The 20,021-nt window shown below is 47.2% G+C and overlaps 1 protein-coding gene across 3 annotated transcripts; it reads right to left on the bottom strand.

Moving 5' to 3' along the window:
• Positions 1-440: 440 nt before the first annotated feature.
• Positions 441-13,894, bottom strand: TNFSF4 (TNF superfamily member 4). Of its 3 annotated transcripts, none has more exons than XM_043520856.1 (3): positions 13,390-13,894; positions 5,283-5,319; positions 441-4,001 (listed from the first exon to the last, which is right to left on the bottom strand). In XM_043520856.1, the coding sequence occupies exons 1-3, from the start codon at positions 13,555-13,557 to the stop codon at positions 3,640-3,642; spliced, it is 567 nt and encodes a 188-aa protein (XP_043376791.1). In that variant the 5' UTR covers positions 13,558-13,894; the 3' UTR covers positions 441-3,639. The 3 variants fall into 3 exon arrangements, 1 of the variants encoding a protein (XP_043376791.1); XR_006283262.1 differs by lacking the exon at positions 13,390-13,894 and adding an exon at positions 6,439-7,449 and having other exon boundaries at positions 3,898-4,001; XR_003564785.3 differs by lacking the exons at positions 441-4,001; positions 13,390-13,894 and adding an exon at positions 6,213-7,518 and having other exon boundaries at positions 5,281-5,319.
• Positions 13,895-20,021: the final 6,127 nt, after the last annotated feature.

Genomic DNA, 20,021 nt, shown 5'->3' with positions numbered 1-20,021 from the left:
TTGGATGTGTCTTTTCTACAAAATATACTCTAGCTCAACCGCAAGAACGGGGCTTGGTGCCGGAATTACTGAGTGACATTCTCTGGCCTGTGCAATGCGGGAGGTTAGATTAGATGACCCTTTGGGTCTTAAAGTTTATGAATCTATGAATTATTTGGGCGCAAATTCACATACAGGCCTGTGCACGTTTGTTGATGCCTAGTTCACACAAATCCGCCCGTGTGTGCAGGCTGCAGCTGTGCCCACAAATATCGGTAGGAAACTCTGGTTTGCACACACTTGGGGAGCCAGGTTGGTGAAAAAGCGTGTGTCCCCCAAGGTGTGGCCCTGTCTGAAAACATACAGCAGAATGTATATTCTCCCCAGCATTGCTCCACCCAGGACCATTCATCTCTAATCCCCCCTTTCCCCCAACAAAGTGAAATGCAAGCCAACAGGTGACAGAGGAATGTTTTATTATTTCTCAGTAATGGAAACACATTCTCACTTGGCCCAGGGACTGAGGAAGGAGACAAGATGAGATATGGTGCTCAGGTGGCTATTAGGCTGGCAGCACACCTCAGGCATAGTGCAACTGGTACAGTATCTGTGAGGTGAAAGAACGAGGAAAGCCATGATGTCCCTCTGCCCTGACCCTCAGCAGCCTCTGCTATAAATCCTGAGAGATGAGGAGTGCAGCATCCTCCCTGTGGGTTCCACTGGGGCACTTGTTTGGAAAGCAGGAGGACTGAAGGGGGTTCTGAGAGTAGGAGACTCCTCCCCGCTCAGGTAACAAATGAAAGGTCTCCCTGGGGACTGAATGACTGTCTAGCTAGCTGGCTGGCAGAAGTTAGTGCAGCTGAACCTGCCAGAGAGCTGCGCAGGAGAAAGGTCCTCCTGCTTTGCTAGTGTATGTACTGGCCTAGTGCTTACTAGTCAGTGTCACTGGTAGGACGAAGGTGGTGAGAACTGCATTGTAAACCCAAGCTGAAAAAACTGACTCTTCTACACATGAACCTGCCCCGAGGATTTGGATTTGGTTAGCACCCTGTAGTGGCTGGGAGCTTTAGCAGTTCATAGAACCATATGGCCTTTCATGATGGGAAGAGGGAGAGAAAGCTTCACCTGGGGGGAGGGAGGTTTGCAGGAGATGGTCAATGGAGGTGAGGATTGACTGAGGCTGGGTCAGTTCTACATTCACTGCAGTGCCTGTGTGCAGCATATACAACACATCCCATACAAAAGCAATGGTAGGCAGATGTTATGGTTGCACAGCTAAGCGCTCCAGTCAGTTGTACAAGCAACCATAACTCTACCCCCAACCCACCTGTATTACAATGCCTCCTCTAATTAAAAGTTCACATACTATTTCTCAGGTGATGCAATATATCCTATGTTTTTTTCTACAAACCTAGTTACATGTTACCTACTCATAATATTTGCATCATTCTTTTTATATTTACACTACTTATTTGTCATTCCAGTCCCCTAAAATGTAGCAAAGCTTTTCAATGCCATTTAATGATTTGAAGGCCCTGTTCCCAGTACACTTATTGGGAAATCTGGTCCAGCTCCATTAGGCAGCTTTGAAAACCCAGCCTCTATCTTTATTGACGTAGGGGTTTTACAAGGTGTAGTCCTTTCTTCCTACAGAATGTATTTTAGTAGTTTTGTCAGCATCTATATACTATCTTTTCAACCAGCAACCCAAACTTCCAACTTCCAACTGAAATTAACTTAGCTGCAAATTTAATTAGCATATATATACACACACACCCCCTAGTTCATTTTTACTTTTGCTCCATATTGCTATATTTACATTGGGTAAGTTTCATCTAGTATATACTTTTCATGCAAATGAATTAGACGAACTCTTTTGGCTGGCGTACACTAAGCACTAGAAGATGTTACAAATGTGTATCTAAAGTTGAAGAAAACGTGTATGATATGCAGTATTATTTGAGAAATAGTATGAGATCAGATGTTTAAAGACTTTATTGTTATAGGTATACATGCAAGAGAGCTGGGTTCAGGTTGTGCATGCAACACTAACTGTGGCATTCCCTGATATCAGTGATTAGCCATAGAGTCTTAACATTCTCTTAACAGTTGTTACTTAAATTGAATTTCCTGGGGTTGGGTTTTTTTGTTTTTTTTTAATTAAGATGAAAGATGGGGGAGAAGGCGCTCCACTTGCCAGGACTTCAAAGTTCTCCTGGCTTGCAACTAAGGCAATAGCATGTGTTCATTCCATAGCTGGAAATATTTGACTAGACTCCACAAGAATGCCCTGCCCTGCTTGCCACCTTAGGAAATCTGCAGGAGCACAGGCGCCAACTTTTCCTGGTGCCGGTGGGTGCTCGCGCACCCCCAGCCCCGCCCCGACTCCACCCCTGCCCTACCCCCATTCCAACACCTTCCCCGAAGTCCCTGTCCCAAGTCCGCCCCCGCCCTGGCCTCGCCTCCTCCCCTGAGCGCCCTGCGTTCCCAGCACTTGCCGCCGCGAAACAGCTGTTTTGCAGCGCAAGTGCTGGGAGCCAGGGGGAGAAGCAGGATGCGGTGGCATGCTCAGGGGAGGAGGTGGAGGCGGAGGTGAGCTGCCGGTAGGTGCAGCGCACCCACCAATTTTTCTCCGTGGGTGCTCCAGCCGTGGAGCACCCATGGAGTTGGCGCCTATGTGCAGGAGGGAAATTTTTTCTTGCACATGGCGTGTGTGAATAACGAATGCTAGGATCTGCAGTCATGAAGGTGCATCTCTGTGGGGGCTTCCTAATGCACATCTACCAGGTTTGCAGCAGCCATTCCTAACCTCTGGGCACAAAGGAGCAAGAACTTGTACAAACCCTGACCAGCAAAGCACTTATGCACATGCCTAACCTCAAACAGGAGTATCCTGTTGATGTCAACTGGACCACTTGCATGCCTGGACCACGCGCGCGGGCATATGGTGCCACTGAGTTTGCCGATGATTAGACACTGCCAGCATTTTAATTTGTCTCTTTCTTTTTTAAAAGCCATTCCTAACAGTCTCTCACTGGTCCATTCCAGCCTTCTTCTCTCACTTCCAAACACTCGTATTTTTTCATTTCCTGAGTCTTTCAGAGCACATTTATCTGGATCACCGCAGGGGATGCGTTGCCTGCCATCTCTTCATCTTTTCCTTCACAACGAGGCAAAGATTGCGTGCTGGGTCCCTGGAGTCTTCAACTTGCCCAGGTGGCTTCAAGACAAACCAGGTCCCTTCTTGATTGAAGTGACTGTTTTCAGCAAATGTACACAGAATTTCAATTATATACAAATATTATCAAATAAATAGAGAATCCAGGATTCCTCTGACTCTGAGGCAAGCATTGGTAATTTTCAGTGGGGTCCTCTTCATTCTTCTTGAGGGCACTGTACATTTCTCCCATTTCAGCTAACAAATAAGCTGTGGTGAGCCCCAAAGAGAGGAACAGGACATGTGCTGTATAAAGACCATTTGCACATTGGCTTGTTTGCACTAGCCATGAGAACTCTCTCACTCAGACATACCACAAGCCCCTGAGAGGTGAGGCCAGGGTAGGTTTTTTTGCACATGTACAGCCTATTGGTCATAACCCTCCCATGAGTTTAGGTGCTGGGTTCCAATTCCCAGTTTTATTTGATCGCAGGGGCATTACTTTACATTTTATCCATGTCGTCTACGCAGTATGAGCGAGGAGTCAGTAAGAAGAGGCCCAGTGTCAAATCTTTGTAATTGGCATCTATGTAGGCCTCCAAGTAGACTTCATCCTTATACCGCATCTCGGACACTGTCACCGAATCTACTACCTCCTCTGTGACCTTCACACGCAAGATGGACTCCTGGGACCGCTTGTACACCTTAAGGCTCAGTGAGACATTCTTCTGGCCCATTACCTTGATAGCTCCCTTCAGGGAGACCAGGTAGAAGCCATCACAGTAGATCGGGATGGAGAGGTTACTGACGTTCATGGTGCCCCGATTCCAAGAGATATTGATGCGTTTCTCCTTGGGGACGTAACCTGGAGCGGAAGAAGCAAACAGAAACCCATGAAGATATGAGTCCTTCAAACCCTCTTGGAAGAGGATGATTTTATGCGTCTTAGGCATAGGAAGAAACAAAGAGAGTGGAGAAATCTCGAAGGAAAGAGGGAGAACTAGAAATGGGGTGGAATGAAGAGGGATGCAGAGAGGGAGGAAGGTCTAGGGCAGAGGCTCCCCAGTTTTGCTCTGTGGCACACAGACTGCTGGTTCAGCACTGGCTCTTCTTGTTTCCACATGAGAGGAACAGAACTGATGAAGGGGAAAGATGAAATGAAGAGCCTGAGAATCGGAGGGAAGCAATGGGAGAGGACCACAAGATGCTCTGGGTTTGATTCTCAGTAACATGATGGGCCTTTTCTTGCTCTAGTAGTGTAAAGGAGCCTTCCACAGGGGTGTAAAATGGCCTCAGTGGGAATGAGAATCTTAGCATCTCTCTGTGAAGGTGGGGTTCACACTGTGAAAATGTAGTAGCAGCCGTGAATATGGATATTACAGTAACATCCAGAGGCCTGTGTCGGGATTGGGGCCCCAATGTGTAGGGCCCTGTACAAGCCTTACCCTGATGTTCAAAAATCCCTGGTCTAGAGAGAGCAAAAGTGACAGGGAGAGAGCTAGAGAGAGCAGAAGAGCGAGGAGGAGAGCTGGAAAGGGTGGGGATGGATGCATATTTGAAGGACCAGGGAATGTAACGCAGAGGAGCGCAAACCCCCAATCCAAGGAAACTACTTCATTTGCATAAATATTTAAAAGGGTCATAAAGGCACACAGCTTTGTTGTCTCCTGTTTCTCTCCTCTGAGGATTGGCATTGCTTGCTGTTGGGATTCTAGTCCTGGAGTTCACCATTAAAGACCTGCCCCTGGACCATCATTCCACCGCTATCAATGGAAAGATTCCCATTGACATCAGTGGGCTTTAGATCAGGCCCTGCACTGCCCTGGAGAGGAAAACCCAGGGCAGCAGTTCAGGATACTTACACGCTGCACTCAGCACAGAGCATCCCACCATCTAAAGTTGTGTCTTACCTGTGCCAGATGGGTGACAGGAAGCAAGGAGACTGAGTCTATGGGCACTTACCACTTATGTGGTAACATGAGGAAGAGCTGGCGAAAAATGTCATTTATTTCCCACACACATTTTCTTCAATTTATTTTTCTTGACATTTCCCACCATTGTGTTTCTTTCCAGGGAGAGGGATGTTTCAATGAAACAGTGAAATAGAAACTTGAAAAAAAATCAGTTATAATAAACAAATACACACCTGTGGCTGCAACTTCGATCCACTGGGATTTTGGAGTCTAAAAAGCAACAAAACAAAAAACCAGATTAATAACCTCTACAAATACAGGGAGAACTTTCCAGCTCTGCATGCAGACGTGAGGTGGGGGGGGAAAGAGCTTTTTGCAGTGTTGTTTATGGCAAGTCTCATGGCATTTGGTGTTTCTCTTAAACCCCAGCTTCTGGAATCCTGTGATTACATGAGAATCTTAGCTTTCATGTTTTTTTAATAAAAAAATTAAGTTTCTAGCTCTCCAGGATGCAGAGGACATTCCCACCAGTGGCCAAGGAAGCCTGACCAGTCAGGCTGGGAGCTGCCGAGCCCCTCTTGATGCTCCTGCTATCATGCAATGGGATGGAGTGCATGCTGACCCTTTCTGCAGCAGATGTAAGCAGCTCTGGGCATTGCAGTCCCAGGCATTGTGCCTCTCCTTGGCTTCTGGCTCATAGCTGGATCTGCTTGGGAGTTTTCTGGATAGAACCAGATTTAATTACGCTATTAACACCGAGCCCTCATTGAGCACTGTTTCCTCAGTGGAGTTGAAAGTGCTTTACAAAGGAGGTCAGCATCATTCTCCCAATTTTACAGATGGGGAAACTGAGGCACAGAGCAAGGAAGTGACTCGGGCCAGCAAGCCAGTGGCAGAGCCAGAAATAGAACCGAGGTCTCCTCAGTCCCAGGCCAGTGCTCTGTCTGCTAGACTACACTTCCCTCTGCACTGGGAGTATTTGCAAAAATGTGAGCGTACTCTCTCCTTCCCCAGGCCCAAGTGTTTCCACCCACAGCCCCACTGGAGCAGAGAGGCTGGATTACTGGGGAAACAACAAGCTCTTCCTGCCAAGAGCACCTGGGTTTGGTGCAGTGCCTGAAAACTTTGTTCATTCAGCTCCCCTTCCACACACACACACAAACCTCAGCACAGCACGAGGCGAGCGGCCTCACAGCTCAGCCGGGACTAAACAGGCCATTTCACCCAAGTGGAGTTCAGCTGGGGAGGGGGCCAGCGGGGAGCTGTGTTTGAAAACCACTGGCAGTGCCAGCTCTTGTTTCTCGTGTAACCGGGACCTGCAGGCCCTTGTCTCCAGCTGTGGAGGGAGCAGCTCCATTCTTGCTAAAAGGCCTGATAACCCCTGATTACCCATTTCCCCACTGTGGCCCAGGCTCCCGCCTGGTCCCAGCGCTATCCTGTAATCAGGGCCAGCGCGGGGGAGCCTTGTTTTCCTGCAGCTCTGGTGACGCTACACCCAGCGGAGTCTGCAGCTGCGATCTAGAAAGCAGCAGCGCCCTGGCACATGCAAATGCAACTGGTGCTTGCTGGTTTCATCATCCGGCGGAGCAGTGGGTGTGAGTGTGAGTCTCTTTTGCTTTCAGTTTCATTTCCTGTTCCTTCGCTCCCTGTGCCTCTCTCCTCCCAGGCACCGCCTCCTCGCTCTTGTTCGCCCTCTTTCCCATTGTGGGACAGCCCCTTGCTTGAACAGCTGTATCCCAGGGCATGGTGGGCTGCCTGCAGAGAGTTGGAGTACCGGACGCTGCTGTTTGTGAGGGCAGGGAACACACAGAAGTTTGACGTCTGCTCTTAGGAGCGTTTGCTTTTAAAATGTGGCCCCCAATCCTCTATCACTCATGCAAATCTCTTCAGTGTGGGAGTAAAGACTGCAGGATGTCCTCCTTGAATTATAATTTTTAAGACTATACATTTGATTCTGATCCAAACCTCACTGAAGACAATGAGCCATGGTTTGGGATCTTTCAACTACTGTAATTTAAAAAGCATTTAGTTAATCTTTTAAAAGGATATTGTAGGTTAAAAATAATAATGTAAAAAAAAAAAAAAGTCTGTCCTTGTAATATTACTGCAGCTATGGATTACTACAGTGCAAAACATGTTAAAAGTTCAAATTTATTTTTAGCTATTTGTGCTATTTGTTTGCTTTTGATAAGTCTTTCAGTCAAGACAGTTTCGTGTTGATTCCTAGTCAATTTCACTTTCAGCTCTGATGGGCAGGTTCTATAGACTGTAATTTCAAATGATAACCTTGTGATAGGGTTTTTTTTAAGTAGCCTATAGAATAGTGAATTATTGTTCCTGGTATGGCATTCCATAAGCTGGTTAAAAAAGAAGCAGCATGCCAACCCCAACATCCAAAAATCATGAGATTGGCTGAAAATTATTAGATTTTTAAAAAGAATTAATTTTTATTTTCCTTCTGTTTTTCAGCTATTAGGGATCATATTTTCAAGCTTTTCTCCACAATCCTGAGAGCTAGAAACTTATTTTAAAAAAAAGAAAGAAAGCTGGACTACTCACATGATCACCTGACTCCAGCAGCTAGGGCTTTAAGAAAATTATCAAGTATCATGAAACTCATGCTAAAATAATGAGTTGGCAACTATCAGATAGTTTCTATTAAATTATATGGGCCAGATCCTCAGCTAGTGTAAATTGGCATAGCTTCATAATCTTCAATGGCACTACATCACTTTACACCCACTGAGGTGCTAGTCATAAAGGTTTTTAGAGCTCTTTCTATAGATGTCGGTTCCATTCCTATCTATCCCCATTGGTTTCATCCTTACTAAATTCTGTAGGATATTTCAATTGGGGAGGTTTCCCACACACTGATGAAATGTTGCAAATTTCAGACATTGTAGAGGACTGTTTAAATCCAAATAAATCCAAACAAAAAGCTGTTTACATCAGAATTTTAAATAATAATTTTTAAATCCTTTGAAACATTCCTCGTTATTGGAGCTGGTCAGACTATGCATTGTAAAGAAATTTATGAATTTAGCCCTTTCTCCTATTCACAGGTCATTTGAGACTCAATGGATGTATTTGTGACCCTGCATTTGCCAAATGGCTTGGCTGAACAATTTTTAACCTCTGAGGGGCTTGCAAACTATTCCTCATTTGCTATTTGTTATTTGTGGCCTGCGAGTCATCACCTCGGTCGCATGGTGGTTCTGCTCCCTGACTGGATCACTGAAACTTTTGTAGAAGGGGGCATAACAAATACAGGTGGTGAATAGTAAATAATGAATCATGAGCAGCAAAGAGCTTTATTGCCATGAGTATGTTCGTATGAGGGAGAATTCACCCCATGCTCAGGGCAGAACAAGGCCCGTGCACTGTCTCACTACATTGTTGCCATCCTCCCTTGTGTTTTATCACCAGGAGGAGCCACTTTATACTGCAATTGGGAGCCTCCTGGGCTGCGGTCGTTGTGGGGATGGAAGTATGCAGGGGAGGAAAGTTACCTAATTGCCTCAGTGCCTGTGGGATTGGGTACTAGTTTTAGACGGGAGGCAGAGAATGAGGTTAACAGGCAGTGGGGTGAAGCTAGACAAGGACTCCAGCGATAAGATCACAGAGTCTTGACCTTGGACCACAGAAGTCAAGGAGAGTTTTGTCTCTGACTTCATTGGCAGGAGTATCAAGCTCTTAGGGTGTGAGCCAGCAGGGGCCTGAGCACTCTGGCCTCAGACCTGCAAAGGACTTAAACATATGCTTGACTTCAAGTGTGTGAGCTGAGTACTCTCACTGAGTTCAAGTGGGGTTTGGAACATGCCCATATGGCATGTGCACATCTTGATGGTCAATAAAAAGTTCGGATAGATCTATAATTTATAATAATTGACTTGGGCCTTGCAGAACAAGTGACTCAAAGTCATTATTAATACAGTAGCACACCAATAAGACAGGCAGAACATCAGTATTATACAGCATCATTTGGGATCTGCACTCCAAATCTCAGACCCATCTTTGATCTTAACCACAGGGGACCCAAATCTGCAGTCTCCTCACAGCCACAAGTACTGGGAGTTTTGCTTGGATAAAAAATGTAGGGCCAGGCTCAAGGGTGTATTTTTTTTTTCACTTTACCCTTTCCTTGGCTTTTCTATGACAGGAATGAGCTGACCAGACGGAGGATGCAGTGCGCAAACTCATTGATTTGTATGCATCTGATTGATTCATTCTGATTTGTTATAGGAACAAATCATTCTGCTCACTCCAGGCACTTGGACAAAGAATTTAATACACAAGAAACTACACAACTAAAATTTCAGTTTGAACTCCATGCCTGTGACAAAACCAAAGGGATCAACGTGTGGGAGGGATTGCTTCCTATAGCTTTGTGTACAGTCAGCTTGTATGCTGTAGCACAACTCTCGGAGATATGAAGATGTCTGTTGATCCAACCTGGGGAGTTCGGGTGTGACACTGGCACCCTCTAGTGTTACTTAATACCAGTCTCTCATTGTTTCAAGTCTAAGGGCCCGATCCCACAAACACTTAAGTACCTGCATAATTTTACTTGCATGAGTCGCCCCATTGACTTCAGTGGGACTACTCACATGAGCAGTTACACACTTAAGGATTGGGCCCCAAATGTATTAGTTTAAAGGGTTTCACTCAGTTGTAGTGATGTAGACTGAAATGTGACGGGCTGCTTTCAGCTCGGGCGCTATATTATTTTAATTCTACCTTATTTTATGTTTTACAAACTATGTGGGACATTAATATTTTACACCAGCACAGCCACATTCATCTCAGGCTCTCAAAGCACATTACAAACGTTAATTACCCAACATAAAATTCTGGGAGGTTGGGGCGTGGGGATCCATGGGCCCATTTATAGAATCTGTAGCGATGCAATCAATAAATCAGGAGAGGCTAGCAGTTCCTGACCCATTCTTTCTCTGTTTGCCCAGTATGACTGTGTACAGAAAAGGATTTAAGGAGGCAGCGCTCCATAACTATTGGCACCCAGTCGGGTCACTGAAGGATCCTTGAGAGGTTGCTGTGTTACTAATGTACCTCAGTTAAAGAATTCGATGCAGTATTCACACAATCGTTTAAGCCTGTTTAGAGTCCCCTAAATATCTCTTTCTATGAGACACTATGTATGCAGATTCCCATGGATCTTTTATTGTTGTAATGTTTGTATTGTTTATTGTATTCATGGAGTAGCATTGCATGGCAGGTGTCCCCCTAGGAATGAAGTGTGTATCACATAAGGCAAACCCAGCGAGCAAAATCATAAATACATTGATTTTAAAGTAAGCAGGAACCATTATGATAATCTAATCTGCCGTCCTACATAAAACAAGCCATCGAACCATCCGTCCCCCACTGATTCCTGCACCCAGCCCGATAACATGTGGTCGAGCTAGAGTGGGAGCTAAAACTGGATAACACCATTTCATCACAGAATCATGGCTATTCTGTAACTCTGTCCCGTTCCTGGCTATGCTGAGCCTGTGGGTAATGCCTCTTCTTACTGTACCTACACCTCCCTCAGGATTGATATACATTAGCCAAAGAGTGCTGCAACAAACCTTCATGAGAAGGCTTTTAATGTGCAACACCATGAAGGCCATTTGTCTGACCAAATCAACCACCCTGGGAGTGTCACAAGCATTGGCTGGATGCATGGATCACAATGCTTGTGATCAGGTCTTTGGATTAGGTCTAGTCAAACTCGTGCCATCTCCAGGGGGCTAACCCCAGCGAGGCTGGGAAGTCACAAGTATTGCAGGTGCAGAGATTCTGCCTGATTGCAGCATGCTTATCGTTTGGAAATTACCCCCAAAGCTTGTGCTTCAAGCACCAGAGCAGTGCACTATGAGGTAGGTGCTTTGGGCATTCCCGGCTGCACTGGTACAACCGCAGTTGGAAGGGGGACTGTGTGAATGAGTGTACACTAAACTACTGCAAGGATAAGCCAGACAGCCAATATTTCATCCTTATGTAGGGCTTGATCTAATGTCAATGGGAACACTCCCTTTGATTTCAACAGGTGTTGGATCAGACCCATAATATAGATGTATCCTTGGGTTATGGAACATCCTTAGTAACAAACCATCCTATAGGTCATGGACCATCTTGCTGGGGTGGAGGGACAGGGTGTGCATGTTTCCTTTAAACAAAGCAGTATGCTCTTACAAGCAAGCTGTCTAGAGTGCAGCTCAGCTTTTGGTAAACACAGTCTAATATTTGTGTAGATGATGTAATATAGTCCATGACTGTGTCACATGAATCCGTGTAAGGTTATTTTGCAGTTGATTGGACATTGGATACAACAGGTTCATCTCATATAAGGGTATGCAATTGTATAATAACTATAAAATAGCAATCAAAACTATAGTCAGCAGAAATACATGATCTCTTTCCTGCAATTAGGTTACGTCTGGGCTCTCTGCCACTGGCAAACATAATGCATTCTTCCTGAGAAAAGGCCTTCCTGGCTAGGCTCCAGTGCAGTTTGGAGTGCACCTGTCAGTCTGAGAATCTATTATAATCTTCTTCCTAATTTTCCCCAGCAGATTCAATCACTGCAACTCTGTTGCCTCTTGTCCTAGACACCTGTGTTGTGTTTCTGGGTGTTCTTAACTAGCCGATGCCTTCCATCTCAGTGCAGTGACCCCTGTGCAGAATTCAAAAGGCCTGCTGGGTTCCTGGGCAATGCATGGTGCTGTCTATACGGGAGACCATGATTATCTATTTAAAATAATGGGACCTGTTTTTTTAAAATTGTGCTTAGCAAGTGTGCATTTAAAACTCAAAGGGTCATCCAGCAACTTTGCCAAGGGACTGCCTCTTTAATACCCCATTCAAGTCTAGGTTCTGGTGAGGAATGGCAAGTCCAGACATGCACTATGTCTCCTGCACATTCACTGCTGTCTTGTTTTCATAAACTTCACATGTGCCACCAACATCAACCTTCTCAGTGCGAAGGGGCTTTGAATTAAAATATTACAGAACTAAGTGGTGCTAAGAGGCAATGCCAGAATGACGTGTATTTTTATGTATAATGTGATGCTGTTTCATTAACTGAGCAAAATAAATTGCCTTTCCCAATTGCCCAAAAGTGGGAAGACTCTCTTCAAGAGAGTGAGAGAATGGAGAAGAGAGGAGAGAGAAATGAAAGATTCAGTTCACACATAGCTTCTGCTGTGTGCAAAGGATGAAATGGGCTGGGAGAGATTTTTGATAGTCTCGTCTCTGTTACATGACTCATAAATTCAGTGGAACTGTTTTTGAGATGCATCTGGCATAGGAAAGATGGATTTCACTTCAGCAGCAAGAGATATCGAGCATTAAAGCCATTTTAACCAGTGTGGTTTATAGATCTGGTTCATTTTACCTACAAAGTTAAGTGGGAGGAAAGAACGAAGACTGTAAGGTGAAGCATAACATAGTGAACACAAGCACCTGGGGAATGTGTAGGAGGAGAAGCAGCTATGGCATGATCTGCACTGAAATAACAACAAAAGAGTGCTGAGGACCCAGAGACTGTTAGCAATGAGAAACAAAGAAAATATTTGGTACAACTTTCCCAAAAGCAGTCCCAGAAACAGGCTAGTTCTTATTGTTTTGAGTTTGGGGTTTAGTTCAAAATAAATGAAACTCTCTAAACACACATTTTCATTTATAGCTATAATTACATCCAAGGCTTAATGTAAAGAATCACTCCTGGGAACACTGAATTGTGTTCACCAGCTTTTGCAAAAGTTGCAACAAACATTCTCTCTTTCTTATATAGCTATATAGCATAGATTAAAGCAGTACATGAGATGTTTACAAATAATACAGAACCTGATTCTCCCACTGTTACGCCCATTAAGCAGCAGTTATTCACCCAAGTAGTACAATGGAGTTGACTGTAACTACTCCTGTGTGTAATTGATACTCAACATGAGTAAGGCCAGCACAACCAGGCCCATAACAATCAGTGAGGTAGTAATTCAATATATTTTTTTCTTGTGACCAAAATTCACCTTGGGGAACCAAGTCGTGCGGTCCTTCCTTGGGCAGAACTCCCATTGAGGCCAGTTATTGACTCTGTCACTGGGCCAGCAATTTTGCATGCGCAGTTCCACTGCCCGATAACACAGCACCAACCCGGCAGTCTGTAGGAACATACTTTGTGGTGGGTGGTGCAGAAAAAAGGGCTCATAAGTAGGCAAGGGTTAAGAATTGGGTTTTCTGCTTGCCAGTATGCAAAGTGATGGCCCTAAATGCTTTCATTATACACAGAGCTTTACAGTGGGGAAGAAGGCAATGAGGTTTATCATATGGTCTTACCGTAGGGGGATGCAGGAAACCAAGACCAAGATAGACCAAGCAGGAGAGCAATACTATCCACTGGGCCACTGCAGACACCAGCTGCAGTCTGTTCCTTCTGACCTGTCTCCTCTCCAGCTCCAGCTGCTCTTCCAGCCTTTGGGCCTCCATCTCCAGCATCCCTTCCATCCCAGCCTCCCTGCCACCAACCTGCCAGCCCAACTGGACGGAAAAAAAAAGCCCTCCCCTGCTTCTGCACAAAGGGCAAATCTCTTGAGGGGAATGAAGCAGAAGCAGTAGATGCGTTGTCCCCAAATGAAATGAACAAAGTGTCTTCAGGAGTGGCTCAGGGTTTTATACACACAGCAGCAGCAGCAGCAGCAGCAGCAGGCGGGGAACTTCTTTGTGACTAATCTGAATTTCCCCTTTTCTTTCTTTCTTTTCTTTTTCTTTTTTTTTTTTGGGTGAATGTGGGGGCTGATTTTGTGGCATCCCAGTTCAGTTTTGAGTAAGGACCTGTGAAAATGCATGTGTTTATGTCCTTAATCACTACATCTACAAGGTCTTTTGCTAGGTGATGATTCAAATGATCATCAACCTTCAGCTAGCCCCTGCGGCCTTCTTCGGATAAAACTCCCATTCAGGCCAATGGAAGTTTTACAGGATTTGCATCCCTGTTGCTTAGCAGTATATACAACACCAGTGTAGCCCATCTGCTGCGGAGAGGTGAGGAATAAATGGGGTCGTGAGACAGGTCAAAGGAAATATTTTCTGCACACACGCTGCACAATTAGCCACTGGAACTCACTGCCACAAGATACCACAGAGCCCAGGAGGTTAGTGGGATTATAAATGGATGTTACGGATAATATAAACATCCATTGTTAGAGTAGGTAACAAAAATAACCAAGAGTTTTGGGAGCAGCATAAATGCCTCCTGCTTCAGGGCAGAAACCACCCACTATGGGCTGCTCTACACTGAAAACGTACATCAGCATAGCTACGCTGTGTCGACCTAACCGCTAGGGTAGCCGTTCTTCTGTCGCCCAAGCTACCGCCTCTCAGGGAGGTGGATTAACTACAGCGCTAGGAGAACCCCTCCCATTGCTGAAGTGCTACAGCAGCACAGCTGTAAGCATTTTGAGTGTAGCCATACCCTAACTAATGGGAGTTGTGAAGACATTTCCTTTGGGTGCAGGCAATCCCATAACTGCCTACTGCAAGGCTCTCCCTGCTCCTCTGCAGCAGCTGGAGCTTGCCACTCCTGGAGCCAGGGTGTGGCGTCAGCTGGGCCATAGGTCTGGTGCAGTTCCTATGTATCTGTGCCCAAATGAGTGTGTTTAATCTCCCCTCCTCCAGTTTAGATCGCCACCTTTCTGAGGCAGGGACTGTCTCTTTTGCTTATTTTAGCACCTTTTGGGGGATCCTCCAGAATAACTCATCAATATTCGTTTTCATTTGAGGCACTGAATTTTCAGGCAGATTCTCCACCATCAAATCAGCATAACTTCACTGGAACCCATGGCTCTTTGCAGCAGCCGAGGATTCGGACGTAACACGATTTTTCAAACCTGTTTCAGGGATGAGCAGCCAAGGGGCTCCCCCTCGAATGGCCTTTGTTCACCTTTGTCTAGCCCTATGTGCCCAGGAGCACGTGTGCTGCAAAAAGGAGGAGAAAGAGGTTGCAGGCAGCTGTTCATGTGTTTTCCCAGTTCACCAAAGACACTTCCTCATAAGCATAACCACAGGTGGGAGGCAGCTGACAACCAGTCAAGCAAATGCACATGGAGATCCTTTTCCTGGAAGTGGTTAGACTTTATTCTTGAAAATTAGTCTGGGAAGACTGAGAGCTAGTGCTAGTCCACAACAAACCAGCTGGTTTTCAGAAACAAAAAGAATGCCACAAAACCATGTCACTAGCATGGAACATTTTCGGTTTTCAGCAGTTTCTGTTAGTTCTTTTCGTTTGCTGCGTTCTGTGAAGCTTCGTCCTCTTATTTTTTGCTTTATTCTGTGACGCTTCCCCTGGGCATGCTGGTGCCCAAGCAAATGGTTGGCAGCATCTTTCGTTCAGAGTCCAGGTGACAAGCCCAGGAAGCAAACAGAAGCAGTCCCCTGACTATGAAGGTATTTCGGGTAAACGGTGGGACAGTTTGGGGACGATCTCTGTGTCCATTTATGAATTCCGTTTTGTTTTGTGCCTAGAAATTATGATTGTAAGCCTCAGCGTGGATTAGAGCCTCTGTTGTGTAGCAAGAATGGGCCCCTGAGTGGGCAGGCTACGTCTGCGATGCTGAAACAGGCCCATCAAGGGGCCGTCGAACCCGAATAGGTCTGCTCTGGTGGGGTTGCTACTGGCAGAGTCTTTGACTTTGAACAACTCTCTGCCCAGCAACGGGCAGCAAGTTGGAGCATTGAAAATCCCCCGAGATAGAAAAGGTGTCAGATGCTGCTTTCAAAGAGATGTGCCCTGTAAGCAAAGGGAGCCAGGCCATCGCCAGAAACAGAAGACCAAGGTGGAGCAAGGCTTTGTCTTCCCCCCAACACACTGACCAAACCAGGGACTTGCCAGAGCAGGGAGGACTCTGATGGAGGACTGCATTTAGGCGGTTGTTGTTCCCCATATATCTGTGGGTCTCCTGTGCTGGCTGTGGGGATGTCTACACTGGAGCTGGAGCTGCAATTTCCAGTATGGTAGGCATACTCTAATCAAGCTAGTGAGCTAAAACAGGCAGTGGGAAGAGCTAGCCGTCCAAGTACGTACCTAAGGTCGCGGATGGGAATGTGCTCGGGGTGGTTAGCTCTCTCCCGCCGCTCACACTGCCATGGCTACTCTGATATTTATAGCACACAAACTCAGTAACCTGCCCTAGAAGTGATACCTCGAGCTCCAGTGCAGACATACCCTAAGAGCGAACTGGGTGCATTTAAGAAATGCCTTTGCTAAGGGGTTGGAGGGCTGGAGCACCCATGGAAAAAAATTAGTGGGTGCTAAGCTGTTCTGTGGTGTGCAGGAAGCACCGGGGAGGAAGTGGGAGGAGTGAGGATGGGGCAGGAATGTGGTCTTGAAGGAAGTGGTGAAGTGGGGGTGGGGCGTGGGGTGGGATGGAACAGGAGCAGGAAGAGGCAGGGTGGGGCCTTGGGGAAGGTGTGGAGTGGGGGTGGGGCATGGGGTGGGATGGAACAGGGCAGGAAGAGGCGGGGTGGGACCTTGGGGAAGGGGTGGAGTGGGGGTGGGGCGTGGGGTGGGATGGAACAGGGGCAGGAAGAGGCAGGGTGGGACCTTGGGGGAAGGGGTGGAGTGGGGGCGATGCCTGGGGTGGAGCAGGGGCCTGAAGAGGCGGTAGGGGTTTAGGGGAAGGGGTGGGTCTGGGGGGCGGGGCCTGGGGCTGAGCGGGGGTTGATCACCACTGGGCAAAGGAGGAAGCTGGCGCCTGTGACCAGAGCATCCAGAGCAAGGTGGACTTTGGAGAATGTGCATAAGTGACTGGGGAGATATAGGAGGTTTCAGCTTCAGGGTTTATGGCAGCTAGACTGCAGAGTCCCTCGTCCCAGGAAGGGCACCAGATGAGAGTGCTGACCTGGGTGAGTGCCATAGGTGCTGCCACGCGAGAAGCCGTGACTGGACTTAGGCCAGACCCAGCTGGGTTGGAAGCACATGGGGTCTAAGAGTTGGGTCCAATTACAGCAATCTGATGACTGTCCACCAGGGGGACTCAGCCAGGTCTGTGACACGGGCAGGGTGCTCACAGTGCACGCCACGTCTGGGGCAGGTCAAGAAATAGCTGGGCACACCAGGAAGGATCAAACAGAGAACGCAGCAGCACCAGCATCATAGGTCCAGAGCAAAAGCACCCACTATTGCTCACAGGGGTGCTGCCCTCGACTAGCAGCCAGCAGATGCTAGTGTAACACCGACAGACCCTGGTCGTCGGCGGGCAGGATCGAACCTGGGACCTCTAGAGCTTAGGGTATGAGCCTCTACTGCATGAGCTAAAAGCCACATGGTCATTAGCTAAGGCTGTAGGAGACTTATTAACCTCTCTCTAAGTGGTCTCGGGCCCACTAGATGGGACAGAACACCACACCCAGCAGGTGTGTGGGTTACACTAGCAAGAGCATTTTGAAGAGACATAAATTTGTTGCTGACCACAGCCTATGTGAAGGTGCTGGCTGTGGAGATGCTGTGGCGGGTGAGGACTTCAGGGCATCTGCTGCTCCCGCTGCTGTGACTCCGAGGTAGACAGGACCCAGTCAGTCCTTCTTCCCCAAGAGGGCCATGCCAGAGCCATGTCTTGCTGTGCGGAAGGTGGTTTGTGATGCCTGAGCTGATGGGAAGACATCTCTCCCACCGCAGACACATAGGCCTGTGATCAGACCACAGCCACCTCTCATAGCACACTGGCTCAGCAGCAGCCACCCTGGCAGTCAAGGAGGAGACCAGCAGCTGGCAGCAACTGGGAGCTGTTACTGGGGAGCGGTTGGAGCCCCATTCCCAGTGGCTTTGTGGCTACAGGCAGCAGGGTCAGGGTCACAAAGGCAGTGCATGACGGAGGGAGACTCACACCTTGTCTTGCCCACTGACTCAGCCTTGTTGTTGAGAATGCCTGGACAGGGACGGGGAATGATCTGTGGCCACTTCAGCTGGTCTTGCCCAGCTGTGAAAGAGTCGTCTTGTTCCCAGATGAAGCAGGAGGTGGTGACAAAGTGGAATTCTACCTTCCACATGCTAGCCCGATTGTATGAGCATAGAGCTACCACCATGCAGGATTTCTGTGTCCAGAGATCTGCACAGGTGCAGTCAGACACCAGCCCGCAGATGACCATCAACATAGAAGCCAGGAGCTAGGATTCACGATGTGACAGAGAGACTGCCGAGACTCATCAAGCCCTCGGATTGTTACCCCTTCCTGCTTCTCCATGTGGGCACCAATGATACTGCCAAGAATGAGTTTGAGCGGATCACTGCAGACTACGTGGCTCTGGGAAGACGGATAAAGGAGTTTGAGGCGCAAGTGGTGTTCTCGTCCATCCTTCCTGTGGAAGGAAAAGGACCAGGTAGAGACCGTCGAATCGTGGAAGTCAATGAATGGCTATGCAGGTGGTGTCGGAGAGAAGGCTTTGGATTCTTTGACCATGGGATGGTGTTCCAAGAAGGAGGAATGCTAGGCAGAGATGGGCTCCACCTAACGAAGAGAGGGAAGAGCATCTTCGCAAGCAGGCTGGCTAACCTAGTGAGGAGGGCTTTAAACTAGGTGCACTGGGGGAAGGAGACCAAAGCCCTGAGGTAAGTGGGGAAATAGGATACCGGGAGGAAGCACGAGCGGGAGAGTGCAAGCGGGGAGGGCTCCTGCCTCATACCGAGAAAGTGGGATGATCAGTGAGTTATCTTAAGTGCCTATAAACAAATGCAAGAATCCTGGGAAACAAGCAGGGAGAACTGGAAGTCCTGGCACAGTCAAGGAATTATGATGTGATTGGAATAACAGAGACTTGGTGGGATAACTCACATGACTGGAGTACTGTCATGGATGGATATAAACTGTTCAGGAAGGACAGGCAGGGCAGTAAAGGTGGGAGAGTTGCATTGTATGTAAGAGAGCAGTATGACTGCTCAGAGCTCTGGTATGAAACTGCAGAAAAACCTGAGAGTCTCTGGATTAAGTTTAGAAGTGTGAGCAACAAGGGTGATGTCGTGGTGGGAGTCTGCTATAGACCACCAGACCAGGGGGATGAGGTGGATGAGGCTTTCTTCTGGCAACTAACAGAAGTTACTAGATCGCAGGCCCTGGTTCTCATGGGAGACTTCAATCACCCTGATATCTGCTGGGAGAGCAAAACAGCGGTGCACAGACAATCCAAGAAATTTTTGGAAAGTGCAGGGGACAATTTCCTGGTGCAAGTGCTGGAGGAACCAACTAGGGGCAGAGCTCTTCTTGACCTGCTGCTCACAAACCGGGAAGAATTAGTAGGGGAAGCTAAAGTGGATGGGAACCTGGGAGCAGTGACCATGAGACGCTCGAGTTCAGGATCCTGACACAGGGAAGAAAGGAGAGCAGCGGAATACGGACCCTGGACTTCAGAAAAGCAGACTTTGACTCCCTCAGGGAACTGATGGGCAGGATCCCCTGAGAGAATAACATGAGGGGGAAAGGAGCCCAGGAGAGCTGGCTGTATTTTAAAGAATCCTTATTGAGGTTACAGGGACAAATCATCCCGATGTGTAGAAAGAATAGTAAATATGGCAGGTGACCAGCTTGGCTTAACAGTGAAATCCTTGCTGATCTTAAACACAAAAAAATAGCTTACAAGAAGTGGAAGCTTGGACAAATGACCAGGGAAGAATATAAAAATATTGCTCAGGCATGCAGGAGTGAAATCAGGAAGGCCAAATCACACTTGGAGTTGCAGCTAGCAAGAGATGTTAAGAGTAACAAGAAGGGTTTCTTCAGGTATGTTAGCAACAAGAAGAAAGTCAAGGAAAGTGTGGGCCCCTTACTGAATGAGGGAGGCAACCTAGTGACAGAGGATGTGGAAAAAGCTAATGTACTCAATGCTTCTTTTGCCTCTGTCTTCATGAACAAGGTGAGCTCCCAGACTACTGCACTGGGCAGCACAACATGGGGAGGAGGTGACCAGCCCTCTGTGGAGAA

Source organism: Chelonia mydas, chromosome 8, assembly GCF_015237465.2.
Source record: "Chelonia mydas isolate rCheMyd1 chromosome 8, rCheMyd1.pri.v2, whole genome shotgun sequence".
Classification (NCBI taxonomy): Eukaryota; Metazoa; Chordata; order Testudines; family Cheloniidae; genus Chelonia; species Chelonia mydas.
The sequence above is the reverse complement of the archived record's forward strand: the minus strand, read 5'-3'. Positions and strand labels throughout refer to the sequence as shown.

What these genes read in the sequence shown, in the direction of transcription:
- TNFSF4 (XM_043520856.1), bottom strand. Translation starts at nt 13,557, where the DNA reads ATGGAAGGGATGCTGGAGATGGAGGCCCAAAGGCTGGAAGAGCAGCTG. An exon ending in GTTTCCTGCATCCCCCTACG is followed by an intron (nt 5,320 to 13,389) that starts GTAAGACCATAT and finishes GTTGCTTTTTAG; the next exon opens with ACTCCAAAATCCCAGTGGAT. An exon ending in GATCGAAGTTGCAGCCACAG is followed by an intron (nt 4,002 to 5,282) that starts GTGTGTATTTGT and finishes CTTCCGCTCCAG; the next exon opens with GTTACGTCCCCAAGGAGAAA.